The sequence below is a fragment of the Nycticebus coucang genome, chromosome 4 (genome assembly GCF_027406575.1).
Source record: "Nycticebus coucang isolate mNycCou1 chromosome 4, mNycCou1.pri, whole genome shotgun sequence".
Lineage (NCBI taxonomy): Eukaryota > Metazoa > Chordata > Mammalia > Primates > Lorisidae > Nycticebus > Nycticebus coucang.
The window spans coordinates 116,151,536-116,171,400 of NC_069783.1; the positions used below are offsets into that span (position 1 = coordinate 116,151,536).

General features: G+C 41.5%; 1 protein-coding gene across 5 annotated transcripts in view; it reads left to right on the plus strand.

The window, feature by feature from the left end:
* MAPKAPK5 (MAPK activated protein kinase 5) overlaps positions 1–19,865 on the plus strand; it is a 79,752-nt gene that overhangs the window by 33,798 nt on the left and 26,089 nt on the right. For 3 of the 5 annotated variants that reach the window (XM_053590259.1, XM_053590260.1, XM_053590261.1), the window contains exons 2-7: positions 523–596; positions 1,634–1,709; positions 3,341–3,438; positions 4,527–4,639; positions 5,812–5,897; positions 6,916–7,011. In XM_053590259.1, the coding sequence (XP_053446234.1) occupies positions 523–596; positions 1,634–1,709; positions 3,341–3,438; positions 4,527–4,639; positions 5,812–5,897; positions 6,916–7,011 (543 nt within the window). Of the gene's footprint in view, positions 1–522; positions 597–1,633; positions 1,710–3,340; positions 3,439–4,526; positions 4,640–5,807; positions 5,898–6,915; positions 7,012–19,865 lie in introns of all 5 variants that reach the window. The other 2 variants (XM_053590262.1, XM_053590263.1) reach the window with 1 other exon arrangement.

A 19,865-nucleotide genomic window follows, 5' to 3' on the forward strand; every position in this document is an offset into this window, starting at 1 on the left:
TTCAAATCTAGCCCAGGCCTGCTAAAAACAATTGACAACTACAACAAAAAAAAAGCAGAGCATTGTGGGTGCTGTAGTCCCAGCTACTTGGAGGCTGAGGCAAGAGAATTGCTTAAGCCCAAGAGATGTTGAGATGTTGAGAGTTTGAAGTTGCTGTGAGCTGTGATGTTATAACACTCTACCAAGGGCGGCATGGTGAGACTCCTGTCTCAAAAAAAGAATTTTCCAAGAATATCCCCCCAAAAAACATTACCCTGAAAAATGATTGTCTACCTGAAATGTACCTCATAGATGAGCTAAGTAATCTTTTGATCCTGCAGTCTTTGCTTTCTTTTTGGAAAATACTGTCTAACTGAGTCATTTAGACAGAATGTCTAATTATTAAACCCTATAAAACACAATGCTCCACTTACCCCATTCCCTTACAAGATGAGATGTTGAGTGATAGGTCTTTTGTTGTCCCACCTTTGCCTTTTTAACTGGGAAATCATTTTCTGCCCTCTCCATTTTTTATTTTAATAGGAAACTTTCATTTTAGAAGAATACAATATCAATTGGACTCAGAAGCTGGGAGCTGGAATTAGTGGTCCAGTTAGGTAAGAGACCTGTGTGAGAACTATGACAAAGTTGTTCTTAGAAGGGGCATCTTAAATGCATCATGAATTAGAAGCATCCAGATTTGACAAATAGCCTTAATTTAACAAGTAGAGTTTTTATATTAGGCTTTTTCTTAGGTATTTAGAAATGTAGTTAGGGGCAGCACCTGTAGCTCAGTGGCTAGGGTGCTGGCCACATACACCCAGGCTGGTAGGTTCGAATGCAGCCTGGGCCAGTTAAAAAACAAGGACAACTGCAACAAGAAAACAGCCGGGCGCTGTGGCAGGCACCTGTAGTCCCAGCTACTTGGGAGGCTGAGGCAAGAGAATTGCTTAAGCCCAAGAGTGTGAGGTTGCTGTGAGCTGCAACGCTACAGCACTCTACCAAGGGCGACATAGTGAGACTCTTCCTTAAAAAAAAAAAAAAAAAAAACGGGGGGCACTGCCCATGGCTCAAAGGAGTAGGGCGGTGGCCCCATATGCCAGAGATCATGGATTCAAGCCCAAACCCGGCCAAAAACTGCAAAAAAAAAAAATGTAGTTAAGTGATAAAGTTGCATGATCTTTAATGAGTGATTTAAGATGTCAAGTCTGTGGGGCTACTGGGAGAGTCACCCGTAGTCAGCATAGACCCTCATTTCTTCACTAGCTCCCAATGGGGAGGTCAGTGTCACATGACTTAGGAGTTGAGGCCTTGGCACTGGCAGCTGATAAGCAGTGAGATGCTATTTTGCCTCTCTACAGTTTATTCTAAAGCACCTAGACATAAAATAGTTGGGCATTGTGGCAGGCACCTGTAGTCAAAACTACTTGGAAGGCTGAGGCAAGGGAATCACTTGAGCGTGAGAGTTTGAGGTTACCGTGAGCTATGATGTCACGGCACTCTACCAAGAGTGACAAAGTGAGACTCCATCTCAAAAAACAGAAAAAAAACCTAGACGCGTCTTTGATTAGAAGTATAAATCTCAAAGAGCAGACTTCTTAAGTTCGCACTGTAACATAGATGCTTTCTGGTTGACTTTTTTCTCCAAATCTAGAGTTTGTGTGAAGAAATCTACCCAAGAACGATTTGCACTGAAAATTCTTCTTGATCGTCCAAAAGCTAGAAATGAGGTATGGTCCTTTATTCCCTCGACTTGCCTAAATATTTGAAGTGTCTTAGGATTGTTCTCTCTCTCTTTTTTTTTTTTTAACTTTTTTTCTGCATTGTATAAGTGAGCAAAACATTTGAATTCCATTGTTTCCATTGTTCTTTTCTTATTTTTTTGGTTTTTGGCCGGGGCTAGGTTTGAACCTGCCACCTCCGGCATGTGGGACCGACGCCCTACTCCTTGAGCCACAGGCGCCGCCCCATTGTTCTTTTCTTAACTAAGGCAGTTTCCCAGAGATAATACACAGATGCATATGGAATTTTATGTATATCCTCATCTCTCTTTCTTATAGTACCAAAGACCATTAGTATGTCTTATTTCCATTCAGCCACCTCTTGTTCTTTTTATTAATTGTTAATATAATTCTTGTACCCTAATGTATTCAGATTTTCTTAAGTTTTTGCTTATTGGAAAAGGTACTTGAAGGATAGAGATAAAATAGAAGAAGGAAGACTCAGGTGAATGGTATTTAGAAAGTGACTCTGCAGAAGGACTAAGGATATGTTTCTAGTTTTTAAAAATATATGTTCGTGGGCGGCACCTGTGGCTCAAGGAGTAGGGCGCCAGTCCCATATGCCGGAGGTGGCGGGTTCAAACCCAGCCCCGGCCAAAAAAACCAAAAAAAAAAAAAATATATATGTTCGTGGGCAGCACCTGTGGCTCAGTGGGTAGGGCGTCAGCCCCATATATCAAGGGTGGCGGGTTCAAACCTGGCCCGGCCAAATTGCAACAAAAAAATAGCTGGGCGTTGTGGCTGGCACCTGTAGTCCTAGCTACCAGGGAGGCTGAGGCAAGAGAATCGCCTAAGCCCAAGAGCTAGAGGTTGCTGTGAGCTGTGACCCTACGGCACTATACCAAGGGCGACGAAGTGAGACTCTGTCTCTACAAAAAAAAAGTGTATATATATATATGTATATATATATTTGTTTAAAATTATCTGGATGTCGTAGTGACATGTTAATAACATGTACAATGAAGAATTTATTCTTTTGCTTAAAGAGATGTGAATAATTTCTAAAATAAGTTATTTGCCAAATTTTTCATTTGCTAATAGATAAGACAGGAAGTAAATCTGTTGATGAGGTTTTTATTCATGGAACAAGCATTGAGGAGATAATCTGTATGTAAACACCAGGGTTTTTGTTTTTTGGTATTTTTTTAGACAGTCTCACTTTGTTGTTCACCATAGAATGCGATGGCATCATAGCTCACAGCAACCTTGGGCTGAAGTGATGCTTTTGCCTCAGCCTCCTAAGTATGTAGGACTATAGATGCCTGCCACAATGCCTGGCTATTTTTTTTTTTTTTTTTTTTATTGTTAGGGATTCTGCCTGGCTATTTTTTAGAGATGGGCTGTCACTCTTGCTCATGTTTGTCTTGAATTCCGGAGCTCAGGCAGTCCACCCACCTTGGCCTCCCACTGCAACCAGGTCCTGTTTGTTTGTTTTTGCTTTACAGCATTACACATGGTAAGGTTTTTATTGTAATAGGCTCATCCTCTTGACCTAGTGTGATCAGTTTTTGAGGCGAAGTTTGGAAAGAAAATGTTGGTATCTCCTACATATAAAAAACATTTCCTCTGTTTTCTTTAAGGTACGTCTGCACATGATGTGTGCCACACACCCAAATATAGTTCAGATTATTGAAGTGTTTGCTAATAGTGTACAATTTCCTCATGAGTCCAGCCCCAGGTAAGACTGCACAGGATCATCATCACATGCCCATATATAGGCCAAGGTGTAGTGGATTCTTCCTCTCTTTTATGTGCTCGCTGTCCCTCCATCTTCCTTTTCTTCCCTTGTTTCCTCTCCAACTGTCCCTTCCATCTCCCTCTTTTTGTATTTTGGAAAATTTCAAAAATCTGTAAAAGTGAACAGAATTATGTAATAAATCCCCAAGTATTCATCACCGAACCTCAACAGTTATCTCAAGACCAGTCTTGTTTCATCTCTGTCTCTACCCATTCTCCAGGCCCCTTTGGTTATTTTTATTACTTTCTCATTTTAAAAAGCATTTAATGTGAAAATTGAAGAGATTCTATTTCAGATCAGTGAAAGGGACCCACATGTTATCCTAGGCAAAGTCTTGAGGCTATAAAACAAAAAGCCCTTAATGCTTAGTTTGACTTCCCTTTTAAAGGATGAAATCAACATTTTTATTTTAGCTAATAAATATTTGGTAAGCACATTGGGTGGTGTTCTAAGTCTCTTCAAGGGAATTCAAAATTGGTTTGTTAGGGGGAAACTGAGATGTAAATCCATCATCATGGCAATGGGATATGCATCCATAAAAATACTGCATTTACAAAGGAAAGGAGCTAGCTGCTAACTACAGTCTGGGAGATGAGGTGTCTCATAGAGGCTATCTGGAGACTAAGACTTGAAGGAAGGGTAGGAATTTTCCAGGTGGAGAAAGAAGACAGAATTAAAAAGAAAAATGGGCAATCAAACGATTATTTTTCATAACTGTGCTCTGTTGGTGAAAGCATTTGGATGGAAACTGGAAGCCTTTGTATCAGAGAATAGTAACCAAAAATCACAGATTTTATTTTTTCTTTCTTTCTTTTTTTTTTTTTTTTTTTTTTTTGAGAACATGAGAATTTTTTCTCTTATTTAGTAGCTCTGTTACCCTGGACTTAGGAAGTGGTTACACACTTTGTAGATGAGTTATCTTTAAGTCACCTTCTTCATGTTTTAGGCTTTTTTGTTTGTTTGGTTTTTTTTAGTTTTGGGTTTTTTTTTTTTTTTTTAACTTAACAAAATCAAATGCTTTCAAACAGGGCCCGACTCTTAATTGTAATGGAGATGATGGAAGGGGGAGAGCTATTTCACAGAATCAGCCAGCACCGGCACTTTACAGAGAAGCAAGCCAGCCAAGTAACAAAGCAGGCAAGTTAACCCCGGGTACCAATCAAACTGCCAACAGTGTTGGTTGACAAGCAATTTCATTGGGGGGAATAAAAGAAAGCTTAAAGAACCTCTTTGACTTCTCATTGCCTGCTTTGTTATATAATCTGAAAAGATGTTTTGACAGGAGAAATGTGACCCCTTATATACTTGGGGGAGGGGGGTACTGTGTTCTCTATCAGTTGTCAACTATTTCCTGAGGTTATTGCCACATTTAAGTAAATTCTGGAAAGAAAGTGATCTTAACTCCTTTGTAGACTGAATCTTTAGGCAAATAACTTCTAAGCACTGTTATTGGATGTTGAGATAAAATGCTGCTGATACCACCTGAAAGATTGTGTGCTTTAAAAATATGTTCTGAGATAATTGTGATAAGATGCTTCTTCCCATCTGAGTTACTTTTCTCTCATTTTTTCAAATTTTAATTTGAGATTTAATTTCTAAGATTTTGTAATTTTGGGATATATTCTCTATTTTGAATCACATTTCATTACTATTTAAATGATTTCTCTCATAAACAATACTGGGAGTCCAACTGGTAATCATATCTTGTGGAGATGAAAAGTGGAACATCAGTTGGCAAAATCCATTCAGCTGATTTCTTTTTTTTTGCAGTTTTTTTTTTTTTGGCCGGGGCTGGGCTTGAACCCGCCACCTCTGGCATATGGGGTCAGCTCCCTACTCCTTTGAGCCACAGGCGCTGCCATTCAGCTGATTTCTTAAAAACAGATCTTGATGTTCAGTTCCCTGGAGAATACAGTTCTCTTCTGAGGCAGGTGATCCTGCCTGCTGCCTTGCTGTGGGCACCCCATGCCTACTGTAGATTGCTCAGCTTAGAATTCCCTCTGCAGTGCCTACCACACCTAAGATGAATCAAAGTGGGAACATTTCATTTTTTTCCATTCATTACAGGATTTATCCACCAGTTTCTCCTTATAATGAACTGGTATACTGTCATGTTTTTCTTTTTGTTTTAAAAGAATAACAGGTTGCAATTAATTCATTTCTATTTCGTGATACCCCTAGTATATTTAATTTCTGCATTAAAATCAAAACCAATCAGTCTTATTTGACTTACTGAAGGTTTGTTTTTCATTATCATGAAAGAATGGGCTTTTTCTAAGAGGTGGTTGCTTCACTGTATCTTTTTCCAGATAGCTTTGGCTCTGCAGCACTGTCACTTGTTAAACATCGCACACAGAGACCTCAAGCCTGAAAATCTGCTTTTCAAGGATAACTCTTTGGTGAGAAGACTTGCTTTTCTGCATTTAGTGCTGCCACTCTTGACGTAGTTTAGAAGTGAGTGTATTTGAAGTGCTCTGAATCCATGTTAAAGAACTTTTAGGCCACAGTGCTTCATACAGCTTATTTCTTCCACTTGTTCACTGCTAGAGGCTCAAAGAACTTGTACTATCTTAGTATTGATAATTTTGGATGATACTGAAATGTACTTGTGGGTCTTATGATTTTGGATATAGTTTAGAGGTCTTTTGGGAAGCAGCAGAGTCTATATTGCTGTTATTTTTTGTTTTGTTTTTGTTTTGTTTTTGAAGCAGAGTCTCACTTTATTACCCCTGGTAGAGTACCGTGGCGTCATACCACACAGCAACCTCCAACTCCTGGGCTCAAGCAATTCTCTTCCCTTAGCCTCCCAAGTAGTTGGGACTATAGGCGCCCACCACAAGGCACAGCTATTTTAGAGGCAGGAGTCTCGCTCTAGCTCAGGCTGGTCTTGAATTCTTGAGCTCAGGCAGTCTGCCCCACTCAGCCTCCCAGAGTGCTGGGATTATAGGCGTGAGCCACTGCACCCGGCCTATGTTGTTACTCTGGAAATTTGATAGTTTCATTTGTTAACACTGATAAAATCTGTTTTCCCCTTTATCCCTGTCCCCCGTTCCTTGTCTTACCAGATAAGTAGCTCTGTTTCTCATAAAGCTTATGACTGAGGTTAAGAGTAAAATAGTACATTGGATTGATGAGAGGTGATAGAGCAAAGGAGTACCAGACCAAGACTTTGATTTCAGGGCAACTGGTACAAGTTATAAAAGAGGGCTAGCTATGTGAATAGGGAGAAATCCCTTCAAAGTACCTCAGTATGCCTCAGGATAAGTCATCATTTTCAGACCTGGGGACATTTTATTCACAGGCTTGTGTTTCAACCAGAAACTCATGAAAGCTCATGATAACATGGCTTGTACCTAGATTTTCTTTTAATGTTTACAGAGAATTCTGGAACAGTGCCTCCCATTTGTTTTATTTTAGGATGCTCCAGTGAAGTTGTGTGACTTTGGATTTGCCAAGGTTGATCAAGGTGACTTAATGACACCCCAATTCACCCCTTACTATGTAGCGCCTCAGGTAAGTATGTGCTGTTTCTGTCCTAAGATGTGTCACTAAGTTGCCTATTGACTCACATTCCTTCTACTCCGCATAAGGAGTCATGTATGACAAGTGTAAGGGGAGAGAACTTACTTCAGAAACCTACAATTGCTTTATTTGGTGCATACATTTACATTTTATTCTTCTAAAATTAACTTTATTGCCAGGCACAGTAGCTCGTGCCTGTAATCTTAGCCCTCTGGGAGTCTGAGCTAGGTGGACTGCTTGAGATCAGGAGTTCAAGACTAGCTTGAGCAAGAGTGAGGCCCCACCTCTACCAAAAATAAAAAAACTAGCTGGACGTTGTGGTGGGTACCTGTAGTCCCAGCTAGTTAGAAGCCTGAGACAAGAGGATTATTCAAACCCAAGAGTTTGAGGTTGCTCTGAGCTGTGATATCAGGACACTCTACCTAGGGCAACAGAGTGAGACTCTCTCAAACAAACAAACAAAAAACTTTATTGAGGTATAATTTAGAGGCACGATATACATATAATAAAATAATTCTACTTCAAGGAAGGAATCTTCCCCAACACATTCTACGAAGCAAACATCACCCTGATACCAAAATCAGGAAAAGACCCAACTAAAAAGGAGAACTTCAGACCAATTTCACTAAGGAATATGCATGCAAAAATTCTCAGTAAAATCCTAGCCAATAGATTATAGCTACACATTAAAAAAAATCATCACGATTAAGTAGGTTTCATCCTAGGGATATAAAGCTGGTTTAATACATTCAAGAAAATGTCTTGCCCAAAGCAATCTACAGATTGAGTGCAATCCCCAAAATGCCAATATCATATTTTCAAGATTTGGAAAAAATAATTCTTAGTTTTGTATGGAATCACAAAAAAATCCCATATAGCTAAGGCAGTTCTTAGTAATAAAACCAAAGCTGGGGCTCAGTGCCTATAGCTCAGCGGATAGGGCATTGGTCACATACACTGGGGTTGGCGGGTTTGAACCCAGCCTGGGCCTGCCAAACAATGACAACTACAAAAAAAAAAAAAAAAATAGCCAGGCATTGTGGTGGGCGCCTGTAGGCCTAGCTACTTGGGAGGCTGAGGCAAGAGAATCGCTGAAGTCCAAGAGTTTGAGGTTGCTGTGAGCTGTGATGTCACCGTACTCTACAAAGGGCAACAAAGTGAAATTCTTTCTCAAAAAACAAAACAAAACAGGAAACAAAAAAACTAAAGCCAGGGTCATCAGCTTTCCAGACTTTAGGCTATATACTACAAGGCCATAGTGATCAAAACAGCATGGTATTGGAACAAATATAGAGACATAGACAACTGGAACCAAATAGGAAACCATGAGATGAACTAATATATTTTTTTTATTTTGTTAGAGATAGAGTCTTCATTTTGTCGCCCTCAGTAGAGTACTGTGGTATCACAGCTCACAGCAACCTCCAGCTACTGGGCTTAGGCGATATCTTTTGCCTCAGCCTCCTGAGTAGCTGGGACTACAGGTGCCCACCACAAGGACTGTTTTTTTGCTGCAGTTTGACTGGTACTGGGTTTGAACCAGCCACCCTCGGTGTATGGGGCTGGCACCCTACCCACTGAGCCACAGGTGCTGCCCATGAAACTAATATCTTACAACCATCTGATCTTTGATAAACAAGAACATACACTGGGGGAAAGAATCCCTATTCAACAAATGATGCTGGGAGACTGGATAGCCACATGTAAAAGACTTGAACAGAGGGCGGTGCCTCTGGCTCATTGAGTACACATTGGCTCACATACACGGGGATCTAAGGCAATAAAATTTCTCCAAGGTGGTTTGACACTCATAGTACAGTGGTTAGGGTGCCAGCCACATAACACCAGGGTTGGCAGGTTTGAACCCAGCCGGGACCTGCTAAACAATGACAACTACAACAAAAAAATAGCCAGACGTTGTGCCAGGCGCCTGTAATCCACCTACTTGGGAGGCTGAGGCAGGAGAATCGCTTAAGCCCAAGCTGTGATGCTATGGCACTCTACTGAGGGTGACATAATGAGACTTCATCTCAAAAAAAAAAAAAAATCCTCCGAGGTACTGTGGGGAAAACACTTAAAGGTATCGGCCTGGGGAAAGACTTTATGAAGAAGACTCCAGTGGCAATTGCAACATCAACAAAAATAAACAAATGGGACTTAATTAAACTGAATACCTTCTGTACAGCTAAGAAACAACAACCAAAGCAAATAGACACCCATCAGAATGGGAAAAGATATTTGCATGTTATAAATCAGATAAAAGCTTGGTAACTAGGCTTTATAGAGAACTGAAATTAATCAACAAAAAAACTCAACGATCCCATATATTACTGGGCAAGAGACGTGACTAGAACCTCTCATCCCATGACCTGGTGGATGTGGAGAGAAGGAAACGCTTTTACACTGCTGATGGGAGTGTAACAATACAACCTTTTTGAAAAGAAGTATGGAGAATCCTCAAACTAGACCTCCCATTTGACCCTGCAATCCCATTACTAGGATCTACCCAGAATAAAAAAAAAATCCTTTTTAGGTTGTGGAAACAATGTAAATGCCCACCAATCCAGGAATGGATTAACAAGCTGTGGTATATGTATACATACCATGGAATACTATTCAGCTACTAAAAAGGATGGAGACTAAATTTACATCTTTCATATTAACCTGGATGGTGTTGAAACACATTCTTCTTAGTAAAGCATCACAAGAATGGAGAAGCAGGGTGGCACCTGTGGCTCAGTGAGTAGGGTGCCGGCCCCATATACCAAGGGTGGCAGGTTCAAACTCGGCCCCAGCCAAACTGCAACAAAAAAATAGCCGGGCATCATGGCGGGCACCTGTAGTCCCAGCTTCTCAGGAGGCTGAGGCAAAAGAATTGCCTAAGCCTAGGAGCTGTAGGTTGCTGTGAGCTGTGACGTCACAGCACTCTACTGAGGGCAACAAAGACTCTGTCTCTAAAAAAAAAAAAAAGAATAGAGAAGCAAGAATCCAATGTATTCAATTCTCATGTGAGGACAATTGATGCTAGTACCTGGTGGTGGGGAGGGAGGTCACAGTGTGTGACACACACACCTCTTGAGGACAGAACACAATTGTAAGAGGGATTTTGCCTAACAAATGCAAGCAGTGTAACTTGGTCCTCTGTGCCCTCAACGAATCCCCAACAATAAAAAAAAGAAAATTCTACTTCTAGGTATAGTTTGATGACATCTTATTTCTGGATAGAGTGCAATGGTGTCATCATAGCTGACAGCAATCTCAAATTCCTAGGCTCAGGTGATTATTCCACCTCAGCCTCCTGAGTTTTGGGACACAGGTGCACACCACAATGCCTGGTTAAGTTTTCTATTTTTCTTGAGACACAGTCTCACTGTGTAAGCCTCAGTAGAGTGCCATGGCGTCACAGCTCACAGCAACCTCAAACTCTTGGGCTTAAGCTATTCTCTTGCCTCAAGTAGCTGGTACTACAGGCGCCCACCACAGTGTTCAGCTATTTTTTTGTTTTGTTGTTGTTTAGCAGGCCCTGGCCGGATCCAAACCCGCCAGTCCCAGTGTATGTGGCTGGCACCCTAACCACTGAGCTGCGGGTGCCGAGCCTTTTTTCCAAATTTTGAAAGCTATTCTTCCTCCACCTTCAGCATTGGCCTTGCCTTATGTGCCTATGCCTTAGACAAATCTCTCTTCAGTCTTTCCCCTCCCTTAGCAGTAGATTGTTATTAATTATTACTTGGTAGCCTGGGTTTGGTGGCTCATACCTGTGATCCTACCACTCCAGGAAATCAAGAGGGTGCATTGCTTGAGCTCAGGAGTTTGAGACTAGCCAGAGCAAGAGCCAGACTTTGTCTGTACTAAAAATAGAAAAACTAGCCAGGCATGGTGGCAGGCACTTACAGTCCCAGTTCGTCAGGACGATTAGTTGAGAACAGGGAATTTGAGGTTGCCGTGAGCTGTGATGATGCCACAGCACTCTAGCCAGGGCGTCAGGGGGAGACTGTCTCAAAAACAAAAATTACTTATGATTTGGTGCTTGCTAGCTTGGTGAGGGGACTGGCAGTCAAGGCCAGAGAGGTATCTCTATTTTTCTGGTCCAGGTTCAACCTTAGGTGGATCCTGTGTTCTTGAGTCTTATGAACATCTAGTAGAAGTTTGTGCAGAAGAGCCTGTGAGTGGCCACAAATCCTCCTTATTTCCATGTTGTCTGAGGGGTCTGTGCCCTCATGTGAACCCATCCCTTTGCATTTAGCAATTTGTTAAAAATAAAGATGAATTTCTTGTACCATATGATGTGCAGTATCACCACCTCCGGCTCTTAATGAAAGGATTTTTATTACCTCAGATTTCAGAATACTTCGTTGCCCTGAGACCTGATCTCACATGGGTTCGAGAAGAATGATGATTTTGTAGTTTATCTGTGTTTTCCTTGTTCTTATGGCAAGACTGACACTCCAGCTTTCTGCATTCTCAATAAAACAGAATACCCACCAATTTGATTATGATGTGGGGTTTTGTCTCTGTCTTTTCTGTTGGGGGACTTTTGAGCTCCTTGGATCTGTCTGCTCATGGAGTTTATCAAATTATTAAAATTTGTTTTTTTGAGACAGAGTCTCACAATGTTCCCTCCGTAGAGTGCTGTGGTGTCACAGCTCACAGCAACCTCCAGCTCTTGATCTTAGGCAATTCTCTTGCCTCAGCTTCCCAAGTAGCTGGGACTATAGGCACCTGCCACAACGGCTATTTTTTTGTTGTGGATGTCGTTGTTTTAGCAGGCCCAGGCTGTGTTTGATCCAAATGGGGACAGAGGAGGTGAAACTCTCCCTTTTTGCTGGTATGATCTTAAAATAAAAGTTTTTTTTTTGTTTGTTTTTAGGGACAGAGTCTCATTTTGTCGCCAGCCCCCATGTATGTGACCAGCACACTAACAACTAAGCTACGAGTGCCAATCCTGCCTTCAGTTTCTTGTACTTGTCTGTTCTATAAACGAGGACCCAGCTTATAACTGCCAGGGGTCCTCAAACTGTGGCCCGTGGGCCACATGAGGCGGTGTGATTGGATTTGTTTCTGTTTTGTTTTTTTACTTCAAAATAAGATATGTGCAGTGTGCATAGGAATTTGTTCATAGTTTTTTGGGTTTTTTTTAACTGTAGTCTGGCCCTCCAACGGTCTGAGGGACAGTGAATTGGCCCTCTGTTTAAAAAGTTTGAGGATGCCTGCTTAGACCAATGAATATTTGGCAACCAATTCCACATAATCCCTCCTGCTTCTGTTAATGAGTTGCCCAGAAATTTCCTGAAGTAGAGTAAACAAGCTCCCCAAGCAAACAAATGTTCTGTGTTAAACTTTTTTTTTAATTGCACATGAACTTTATGTCCACTCTCTCTCTATATATATCTCCACTATTTTTTTCTTTTTAAAAAAATTTTTTATTGGGCAGTGCCTGTGGCTCAGTGAGTAGGGCACTGGCCCCATATGCTGAGGGTGGCAGGTTCGAACCCAGCCCTGGCTAAACTGCAAAAAATAGCCGGGTGTTGTGATGGGTGCCTCTAGTCCCAGCTACTCGGGAGGCTGAGGCAAGAGAATTGCCTAAGCCCAAGAGCTGGAGATTGCTGTGAGCTGTGATGCTACAGGACTCTACCGAGAGCGATAAAATGAGACTCTGTCATTTAAAAAAAAAATTTTTTTTTTTTTGGCTGAGCTCCTGTAGCATAGTGCTTATGGCACCAACCACATACACTGAGGCTGGCGGGTTTGAATCTGGCCTTGGCCAGCTAAAAACAACAATGACAATTGAAACAAAAAATAGCCAAGTGTTGTGGCTGGTGCCTGTAGTCCTAGCTACTTGGGAGTTGAGGCAAGAGGATCACTTAAGCCCAAGAGTTTGAGGTTGCTGTGAGCTGTGACGCTACAGCACTCTACTGATGGTGACATAGTAAGACTCTGTCTCAAAGATTAAAAAAAAAAAGGCAGGCAGCATCTGTGTCTCAGTGAGTAGGGCACTGGCCCCAAATACCAAGGGTGGTGGGTTTGAACCCCGCCAAACTGCAAAAAAAAATAGCTGGGCGATGTGGTGGGTGTCTATAGTCCCAGCTACTCGGGAGGCTGAGGCAAGAGAATAACATAAGCCCAAGAGCTGGAGATTACTGTGAGCTGAGACACAACGGCACTCTATGGAGAGTGACAAAAAAAAAAAAAAAAAAAACAACTTAAGACCAGGTCATCAGCAAAGAGGGAGAGTTTGACCTCCCTCTTGGATCCACTTTATTTCCTTCTCTTGCCTGATTGTACGGGCTAGAACTTCCAGCGCTATGTTGAATAGTAGTGATCGTAGAGGACAACCTTGTCTAGGTCCAGTTCTGAGTGGAAAAGCTTTCACTTTTACTCCATTTGGTATATTAGCTGTGGCTTTGTCATAGATAGCTTTGATCACTTTAAGAAATGTGCCACCTATGCCTATGTTCTTAAGTGTTCTAATGAGAAGAGGATGCTGATTTTTATCAAATGGTTCGTCTGCATCTACGGAGAGGATGATATGGTCTTTGTTTTTGCTTCTGTTGATATGATGAATTACATTTATGGACTTGCGTATGTTAAGCCAGCCTTGCATCCCAGAGAGGAAACCTACTTGAAGAATGATTCAAAAAATGAATGATTTTTTTAATGTGTAGCTGCAATCTGTTGGCTAGGATTGTATTGAGAATTTTTACATCTATATCCACTAGTGAAATTAGTCTGAAGTTCTCCTTTTTAGTTGGGTCTTTTCCTGGTTTTGGTATCAGGGTGATGTTTGCTTCCTAGAACATGTTAGGGAAGATTCCTTCCTTCTCAATTTTTTTGAATAATTTCTACAGTATGGGTATAAGCTCTTCTTTGAAGGTTTTTTTTTCTTTTTTCTTTTTTTTTCTTTGAGACAGAGTCTCACTTTGTCACCCTCAGTAGAGTGCTCTAGCGTCACAGCTCACAGCAACCTCCAGCTCTTGGGCTAGGGCGATTTTCTTGCCTCTGCCTCCCAAGTTGCTGAGACTACAGGCACCCACCACAACGCCTGGCTATTTTTGCTGTAGTTGCCACTGCTGTTTTAGCTGGCTGGGGCTGGATTCAAACCTGTCACCTTAGTATATGGGGCCAGCACCCTAACCACTGAGCCATAGGTGCCGCCCTTCATTGAAGGTTTGATAGAAATGTGGGGTGAAGCCATCTGGACAAGGGCTTTATTTTGTTGGGAGATTTTTTACTGTTTCTTTGATCTCAGTTCATGAAATTGGTCTGTTCCAGAGATCTAGTTCTTCTTGATTAAGTCTAGGGAGCGGGTGTGATTCCAGGTATTGATCCATTTCCTCCACATTGTCAAATTTCGGGGCATAGGCTGTTTTGGTTTGTTTTTTTTTTTTGGAGACAGAGTTTCACTATGCTGCCCTTGGTAAAGTGCTGGGGTGTCACAGCTCACAGCAACCTCAAACTCTTTGGGCTTAAGTGATTCTCTTGTCTAAGCCTCCCAAGTAGCTGGGACTACAGGTTCCCGCCACAACGCCCGGCTATTTTTTGGTTGTAGTTGCCCTTGTTGTTTAGCTGGCCCAGGGTGGGTTTAAACCCGGCAGCCTTAGTGTATGTGGCCAGCACCATAACCACTGTGGTATAGGCGCCAAGCCAAGCATAGTTTCTTGTAGTACTCAGAGATGAGCTCTTGTTGTTATTTCCCCTTTATCGTTTCTGGTTGAGGTGATTAGAGATTTTACTTTTCTGTTTCTAATTAATTTCATCAAAGGTTTATTGATTTTATTTATTTTTCCGAAATGCCAGCTTTTTGTTAATTTTCTGGCGGAATCTTTTGTTTACAATTTTATTAGTCTCTGACTTAATTTTAGTTATTTCTTCTCTTCTGCTGGGATTGGGATTAGATTCTTGTTCTTTTTCTAATTCCATAAAATGGTTCATGAGTTTGTCGATGGGCTCTCTGTTTTTCAGATGTAGGCATCTAATGCAATAAATTTCCCTCTTAAGACTGCTTGTGGGCGGCGCCTGTGGCTCAGGGAGTAGGGCGCTGGCCCCATATACCAGAGTTGGTGGGTTCAAGCCCAGCCCCAGCCAAAAACTGCAATGAGTAAGTAAGTAAATAAATAAATAAATTCCTGATCTATGTGTATATGACTTAATTAAAAAAAGACTGCTTGTGCTGTTTCCCACAGGTTTTCATAACCTGTGTCTTCACTGTTGTTATGTTTGAGGAATTTAAGGATTTCCTCTTTTATCTCTTCCTGATTCCAACTATCATTCAGCATAATGTTGTTTAATTTCCAAGTCTTTGTGTGGGGGTGAACATTTTTGTTCTAGTTGAAGTTGAGTTCCACCTTTATTGCCTTGTGGTTCGAGAAGATACAAAGTGTAATTTCTATTCTTTTAATTTTGCTGAGGTTTGATTTGTATCCTAGGATGAGGTTGATTTTGGAGTATGTACCATGGGCTGACGAGAAAAATGTATATTCCTTAGCTTTGGGATGGTGTGTTTTGTATATGACTTTTTTTTGACAGTCTCAGTATGTCGCCCTCACAGCTCACAGCAATCTCCAACTCTTGGGCTTAAGCAGTTCTCTTGCCTCAGCATCCCAAGTAGCTGGGACAACAGGCGCCCCCCCCACAGGACCCAGCTATTTTTGTTGTTGTGGTTGCAGTTGTCATTGGCGTTTTAGGTGGCCCGGGCTGGGTTCGAACCCACAGCCTTGGTGTATGTGGCCAGTGTCCTATCTACTGAGCTAGGGGGGCCGCCCTGTATATGTCTATTAATCCCATTTGTTCCAGGGTCACATTTAAGCCTTTTTGCATCTTTGTTTGGTTTCTGTTTAGAGATCTGTCTAGTTCTGTCAGAGGGGTGTTAAAGTCCCTGACTATTATGGTGTAATGGGATATCATATTGCTCAGACCCATCAAGATCTGTTTCATAAATCTGGGACCATTTTAAGTTTGGCACATAAATATTTAGAATTTAAATGTCTTCTTGTTGAATTGTTCCTTTGTGTAGTATAGTGTCTATCTTTGTCTTTCTTAACTTTAGTTGCTTTAAATCCACTTATATTTGGAAATAAGCTTGCAACCCCTCCTTTCTTCTGATTTCCATTTGCTTTAAATACTGGTTTCTATCCCTTAACCCTGAGTCTTGATTTGTCCTTCAAGGTGAGGTGTGTCTCCTGGAAACAACATATGGATGGCTTGTGCTTTTTTACACAGTCAGCCAGCCTGTACCTCTTCAGTGCTGAATTTGGTCCACTGACATTTATTGAGAGAATTGATGAGTGTAGTGGAGTTCTATTCATCTTATTTTGTGAAAGTCCATTGTGTAGTTTTATCCTTTGCGCCATTTTGGAAGCTAAGTTTTGACCTTTAGCTTCTGGGTGTTTACTTTGCTGGTGGTCCATTGTGGTGGTCAGTGTTGAAAATAGGACTATTTCCTATAGCGCTAATCTTGTGGTGAATTTCGTCAGTGCTTGTATTTCCACAAAAGATTTGATTTCTCCATCAATTTTGAAGCTTAGCTTAGCAGGATACAGAATTCTGGGCTGAACATTGTTTTCTTTAAGAATATTGAAGGTGGATGACCATACTCTTCTGGCTTGGAAGGTTTCAGTTGAAAAGTCTGCTGTCATTCTAATGGCTCTGCCTCTGTAGGTCAGTTGGCGCTGACTCTTGGCTGCTTGCAGAATTTTTTCTTTCATCTTGACTTTGGACAGGTTCATTACAATGTGTCTTGGAGAGGCTCTGTTTGAGTTGAGATGACCCGGAGTTCGATATCCACCTGAAAGGAGTGTGTTGGGGTCTTTAGTAAAACTTTGTAAATTTTTCTTTATGACGGTCTCCAGTCGGGCTTCCATTCCTTTGGGACGATCTTCTTCCCCTTCAGGAACCCCTATTATTCGTATATTTGAACACTTCATGGAGTCTCATAGTTCTCTAAGCACCTGTTGTGCTTTCTCTTTCTGCTTTTCTGCCTCTTTGACTACCTGGGTTAACTCAAAAACTTTATCCTCTAGCTCTGAGGTTCTTTCTTCTCTGTGGTCTGAACTATTTTTGATACTTTCTACTGCATCTTTACATTCCCTGATTGTCTCCTTCATTTCCTTAAGCTCCGCCATATCCTTTCTATATCCTACATAAATCTCATCTGACTTTTGGTTCTGTCTTTCCATTTTTCCATCCATTCCTTTTACTGTCTTCATCTTCCACATTTTAAATTCCCTCTCCCTCAACGCCCATGAGTTCTTTATAGGTGGAGTCTTCTGCAGTAGCTGCTTCATGGTCCCTTGGCTGAGTTCCTCTGTTCTGGTTTTTCATGTTCCCCGAATTTTTCTGTTGGTTCCTCCTTAGGTGTTCTTTCTTCTTGTCTGCCTCCTTGTCCTCCTTTTTACTTCTCACTGCCTCCTTTGTTTCAAACAGATGTCCTTGCTTTTGATGACAGTATGTTGCAATGTGTCACCCGGATTCCAGGTGGTGCTGTGGGTTTTTTTTAGGAGAACAGCACAGCCAGCAATCTCTATGGTCCTTATTCCAAACTTAGTTGCCTTTGGTGATCGCCTGATTGTTTCCTCAGCATTCAGACCCTGCTGGGTTGGGATCTTAAAGCTCACAAGAATCCTTCTGTGGCAGGTCTCACAGTGCTCCCTGACTCCAGTTCCCGTGGGGTGCGGGAGTACCTCAGCCTGTCTCAAGAGTGGAGTTCTAATGCCGGTAGGCAGAATTCAGATAGCTGTGCTTCAGGCTCCTGCTAAGACCTTCTCATGACCTTCCCACGGTGGCAGCCCTCTGGCCACCAAGACTTTCTCGGTATGGCGTCCTTGCCAGCCACCAAAGCTATGGGAAGTACACTCCAAAGGGCATTCAGATCTGGTTGCTTATACTGTTTGAGTCCACTCACTCTTCCATGCTTTCCATTCAATGCACAACTTCCCCTAACAACTGAAAACTCTGGAAAGGCCTCCTTTCATCCCAGGCCTCTGTGGGTGGCCAGGCGATCCCAGACAGTCACAGTCACTTGCATAATTTATCAGATTTCCACCACTCCGGTTCATACACTATATGCAGCTGATCACCTCCTCGCTGTGGTTCCTGAGGTGTGACTCTGGGTATAGTCCCCATGCCAGATACGAGTGGGTTTTCTATTTTTCCCCAGTCGTTCTAGGAGAGCTCAGTTGAACAATCCTTCTGGTTCGCCATCTTGCTCCACTTCCTCTCACATTTTCTGTATCCATTCATCTATCGATGAACACTTAGACTGATTCTGTATATTGGCTGTTGAGAATAGTGGTGCAATCAGAGAACATCAGATTACAGATCCTTCTTCATCATACTGATTTCATATCCTTTGGATCTATATCTAGCAATGAGATTGCTGGATAATATTGCATTTTTATTTTTAATATTTTGAGGGACCTCCGCACCATTTTCCATGATAGCTATATTAATTTGTTCTTACCAACAGTGTTTCAAAAGTTCCATTTCTTGAGTACTTGTTGTCTTTTGTCTTTTTCATAACAGCCATTCTAACAAATGTGAAGTGATATCTAATTGTAGCTTTAATTTGTATTTTCCTGACCAGTAGTGATGTTGAGCAGTATCTTTTATTTTATTTTATTTAGTTTTTTGTTAAGTAGGCCCAGGCTGGGTTCGAACCTGCCATCCCCTGTGTATGAGGACAGCGCTCTAACCACTGAGCATGGGCACCCATCCATGTTGAGCAATTTTTGATATATCTATTGGCTATTTGTATGTCTTCTTTTGTGAAATGTCTGTTTCTGCAGTGTATAAATGTTTATGATGGTTGTGTTCGCTTTGGCAGCACATACACCAAAATTGAAAGTTTGAGGTCTTTCACATTCTCATCAGCATTTAGCATGATAGTCTTTTTTAATTTTGGTCATTTCATTGGGTGTGTAGGTATTTGATTGTGGTTTTAATTTGTATATCCCTAATGACTGATGATGTTAAGCATGTTTTCTTATATTTCTTTGCTTTCTGTATATTTTCCTTAGGGAAATTTCTTTTTTTATTTTTCTTTTCTTTTTTTTTTTTTTTTTTTATGAGATAGAGTTTCACTTTGTCTCCCTCACTAAGTGCCATGGCGTCATAGCTCATAGCAACCACAAACTCTTTGGTTCAAGCAATACTCTTGCCTCAGTCTCCTGAGTAGGTGGGACTACAGGTGCCCACTACAACACCTAGCTATTTTTAGAGACGAGGTCTTGCACTTGCTCAGGCTAGTCTCAATCCTGTGAGCTCAGTCAGTGCACCTGCCTGGGCCTCCCCAGATGCTAATATTAGAGGTGTGAGCCACCTCACCCAGCTTGAACCATTGCTCCTGGCCTTTGGCGAAATTTCTGTTCAGATCTTTTTTCCGTTTAAAAAATTGTGTTATTTGTTTTTTTTGTTGTTGAATTTGAGAGTTCTTTATATATTTTGAATATGACTCCTTTATCAGATTTGTGCTTTGCAAAGATTTTCTTCCAGTCAATGGCTTCTGTTTTTATCTTTATTTATTTGTTTATTTATTTATTCTTTTAGAGACAATGTCTCACTTTGTCGCCCTTGGTAGAGTGCTGTGGCATCACAGCTCACAGCAACCTCCAGCTCTTGGGCTTAGGTGATTCTCTTGCCTCAGCCTCCCTGATAGCTGGGACTACAGGTGCTCACCAGAACACCCAGCTATTTTTTGTTGCAGTTTGGCCCAGGCCGGGTTTGAACCCACCACCCTCAGTATATGGGGCCAGAACCCTACTCACTGAGCCACAGGCACCGCCCTGTTTTTATTCTTTAGCAGTGTCTATTTTCTTTTCTTTTTTTTTTTTTCACTTTGTTACACTTAGTAG